At 37.9% G+C, this 4,228-nt stretch overlaps 1 protein-coding gene across 1 annotated transcript; it reads left to right on the top strand.

The window, feature by feature from the left end:
- Positions 1–891: 891 nt before the first annotated feature.
- On the top strand, positions 892–3,861 carry LOC145907343 (microfibril-associated glycoprotein 4-like). The gene is made up of 6 exons (XM_082994765.1): positions 892–1,162; positions 1,440–1,576; positions 1,874–1,970; positions 2,763–2,859; positions 2,922–2,989; positions 3,498–3,861. The coding sequence occupies exons 1-6, from the start codon at positions 892–894 to the stop codon at positions 3,731–3,733; spliced, it is 906 nt and encodes a 301-aa protein (XP_082850891.1). The 3' UTR covers positions 3,734–3,861.
- Positions 3,862–4,228: the final 367 nt, after the last annotated feature.

Here is a 4,228-nt window from a genome sequence, read left to right as displayed (position 1 = left end):
AATATTTCCACAAATACATGACGGTTCCCAGCAATATTTCCACAAGTACCTGACGGTTCCCAGATTCAAATATTACCAGCAAACCGCCTTTTTTGTTTTTCGACAAACTGATGTAACACTCAAGTATATAAGCGTCTGAAAGCTTGAGATATTGTTGCAGATCTAGGTAAGATTCTGAGAGTCTGGTCCGTAAACTTTGCTCTGTTTTCTATATTTTGAACGTTTCGGCAAGTGCTTATGTCATCATCAGTTGAAAACTCTCGAAACTTTAGTGGTTACGTGCTAATGTTGACAGTGCCTTCGCCAAAAAAAGAGACAGAGTGTTTAATTATCGTTGCAAACGAAGACAGAGGGATTTGCTTGCTCTGTGTAGAGGTGTTTGTATGTTTGCACAGTGTGAGTAGTTTGTGACGAAAGATATGAAACGCTAAAATCATCTGGATGAACTGCAGTTGTTTTTGTATGTTAAATATTAAGTTTTTAAATGGTCACACGACTAAAAAGATAGTTCAATTGTAAACAACCAAGTTATCAAATCAACAATCGCCAAAAAAACGCAGTTTCGCAATTCAGGTAACCTAAAACAGAACTCTTAAAAAAAAGAAAACCCAATGTAATGGTTGTGATGTGAAACTATCTGCACGTTACTAATTTTTGTACATTGATATGTCGTGGGTGAAAAATACACTAAATTTTCGATGAATAAAAAGTGATACAAAAATAAAATGCGGAATTCAATTGAAAACAAATGAACAACAAACGGATAAATTGTAACAAAAAATGTTGTTTCCTTTTTTAAGGCATTCTTCTGTAACCGACTTGACATAATCAGCATGTAACATTTCATGTTGTTTCTTGTTTAACTTCTGTAGGCCTACTTTCAAAATACAGATGGCAAATATCAGCTGCATTCTGCTGCTTTTTCTAACTTGCCCAATTCTAAGTTTGTGCCAAAGAGCGAATCAGGTCATCCTGACTTGTGGAGGAGGCAACGAAGATCCGATACCAGGACCAGCGGGTCCTCCTGGTAAACGGGGTCCAAAGGGAGCTGTTGGGCCTCGTGGGGTCCAGGGACCGAAAGGAGAGCCCGGTGCCAATAACACCTGGGAAGACGAATTTAGGAGATTGGAAGCAAAGATGGCAATGGAAACTGAACTCAGGCGTATTCAGTTTGGCTAAAGTTAAAACATTTACTTTTATTTTGGAACTGCGTTAGTGGCACTTGCTTTAAACCTCAAGCAAAAATTATTTAAGGTTATTTTTAATAGCTTGTATATTTTTAGCAGGCGTTAACGTCTCTGTCGCAAAATTAGCATCAAAACAGGATAAATTGCAGAAAAATCTTACAGTAACGTAAGGTTTGGTGATAGTTCAATATATCGGCGTTAAAGGGATATAATTCTTATTCAAACCAAAGATAACGTTTTATTTTGCAGGAGATATGAATCGTGTTGTTTACGCCAGTTGCAAGGATGCATTGCAGAACGGAATGACGCAAAGCGGAGTCTACAATTTATATTCTCCTAAACCATACAAGGGATATTGCGACATGCAAACTGATGGTGGAGGTTGGCTTGTGAGTTCATATTTCTGCGATTAGAACTAAAAAAATTTTTTGTTAATTGCAAACGTTTGACCAAGAATGGAAAGCCCTCTTCAACAGAACAGGGTCATGTTATCAATATTAATGGAACCGAAGCTGCAAATCAAAACGGGGTGTCTTAAATACACACGTTTTCAATAAATTATTTGTTTTAATTTTAACTATAAAATACAAAGAATATTGTAACATAACGGATATACGTAGTTGCTCGATTGAAATATAAAAATCCAAGCAAAACAATGTAAATTATTTTTCTTTATTTATTTTCAGGTTGTACAGAAACGTTTTGATGGTTCAACGAATTTTTATCGGGGCTGGAGAGAATATGAAAAGGGATTTGGTTCCTTGACTGGAGAGTTTTGGTCAGGTATTACGACATTAGCATCACCCGCATTTAAATCAATTTGTTTCTTTTGTTTACAACGCATTAATGTTTCATGCAATGGCATGATTGGCAGGATCGCCTAAATGCGCATGTCCTTGCTTGGCGATCACATCGTATCGCGATCATTAGGTTTGCAGGCTTGGCACCCCACGCAATGCAGTCTAGCTGGAGCAGCCACTTTTTCCTGACAAGTCCGAGCAAGATTTGAAACATGAAGCTCCCGGTGAGGTTTGAACTCACGACCCTGGGCTAACCAAGCCAAACATTCTACCAATTGAGCTACAGGAGCTCAGTGGTTTCGCGGAGTATATTGTGGCCAAGGTACACTGGTGCGCAAACGTACAACTTGCCAGGCAACCTTCACATGTACGTAGTGGATCTCTACCACTATATCAGGCAATAATATTACATGCAATGGCATGATTGGCATGATTTTGTTTTTCTAGATTTTTTTTTTGGCCAGACCGTGATTAGCACCCTGGAATATCCTATGCACGAATCCCGTTCAGGTTTCATTTCTTGGTATACGGGTTGGGCGCTTGACCAATGCAGCCAATCACTACCAACTCTAAATTAGGTTTCGTTCTTTAGCGCTTCCAGTGGTAGTTTCAAACACTAGCAATCGAAGATGCAAATATGTTAGTATTTTCTTGTCGTCACGATTGTCATATCTTGGGCTGCGCATTAGTGCAAGCAAAGCTTTTCATCTTCAAAAAACAACAACATTTGTGAAAGAAAAAACGAATAACTCTTAACGTTTGTTGATAAATAAAGGCTTGGAGCTGATGCACGAACTTACAAGTTGGAAACGTCAAGAGCTCCGCGTTGACCTGCAAAATTTCGATAACACAAAGTATTATGCAAAGTACAGGTAAATACATACGTGAGTTTAAGTGCCAAGTTTTTGAGTTCCTATTTGTACCATCTTCACAGCAACTTCAGCATCGGTTCATCAGGGGAGAATTACCGTCTGACTGTTGGTGGGTACACTGGTGACGCAGGTAAGTAAGCAAACATGTTTAACTAATTAGCTTGATACAAAGGTAGTTTAATAAAGTCTCTAACTCAGGGGCGCACAACCTTTTTATTAATACCGGCCGCATCACACGGACTCTTTTTGCCCATTTTTTTATGCAAGACTTTTTTCCATAAAAGTCTGCGTACTTTTGAAGTAAATATACGAGCCAATCACTTGTGTGGCGGTTAATAAACATTTTTTTATCATTTGTGAAATTCGCTAGCCGCCAAAATCGAAAGTTTAAAATAAATGGAAAAAATGTCTTCAAGAACTAAAATTTTTACGAAGTCTGAATACGCAATACTAAAAATTGGAATTAAAAAATAATGTGTTTCGCAATTATAGCGTTATTGGCACATTTGTCTATGTTACTCACAAAATGCGTTAAATCCATATATATTAAACATACATTGCTTTCAATTATATGCAAGGTGATTCGCTGGTTAACATCTGAACCGCAAACTAAACTTTTAAAAAATTTGCACCAATAGGTGATAAGCTGGAATACCACAATCAGATGCAATTCTCCACACATGACCGAGATCATGATTCAAATGGTGGAAACTGTGCTGTTAGTTACCTTGGAGGTTGGTGGTATAGGGATTGTCATGCCTCCAACCTGAACGGCAAGTATTACAATGAGGCGACAAGAACAGGCGATTCGAACCGTTGGAATCCGGTATCACGTAAACGTTCGGAAATGAAAATAAGACCTGTGATGCAATAAAACTGAAGAGAAAACAAAACAAATGAATGGAATTATTTACGTGATTTAATAAAAATAAAAATAAATCATCGTAATTACTGAAACTATTTTTTCTTTATTCTTTGAAAAGTGATTACCAATTTATTAACCGCATATACTTATTACCACCACGATTGCATCGAATTCACAAGTGTGTTTGCTTGATGCTGTGAATATTTTGTAAATACTTTGCTTCACAAATCATCACATAAAAAATAATATACATGGAACATTAAAACATGGAACCTTTTGCTTGTTGTATCATTATTCAGTAAAGCAGAAGAGACCTTCAGGTCACGGTTTAGTCTTAGGTGTGGCGCCCGCCCTGCAAACCTTGTCAGGCGGGGAGTTTGACTGGGGCGGTACATCTGTCATACAATAACACAGGTGTCCTTAGGTGAGCTCAGCGAGAACGGAAACCTTGCGTAGAGTAAAAGGGCAAAAGCTCACTTGATTTTCAGCATGAATACAGACCGC

The sequence above is a fragment of the Ascidia mentula genome, chromosome 6 (assembly GCF_947561715.1).
Source record: "Ascidia mentula chromosome 6, kaAscMent1.1, whole genome shotgun sequence".
NCBI lineage: Eukaryota > Metazoa > Chordata > Ascidiacea > Phlebobranchia > Ascidiidae > Ascidia > Ascidia mentula.
Note: the sequence above shows the minus strand (reverse complement) of the source record. Positions and strands in the feature narration are given on the sequence as shown.

Coding starts and splice junctions, on each gene's coding strand:
- LOC145907343 (XM_082994765.1), top strand. CDS start 892: ATGGCAAATATCAGCTGCATTCTGCTGCTTTTTCTAACTTGCCCAATT. Junction 1,577..1,873: donor CTGATGGTGGAGGTTGGCTT/GTGAGTTCATAT, acceptor ATTTATTTTCAG/GTTGTACAGAAACGTTTTGA. Junction 2,860..2,921: donor AAGTATTATGCAAAGTACAG/GTAAATACATAC, acceptor CCATCTTCACAG/CAACTTCAGCATCGGTTCAT.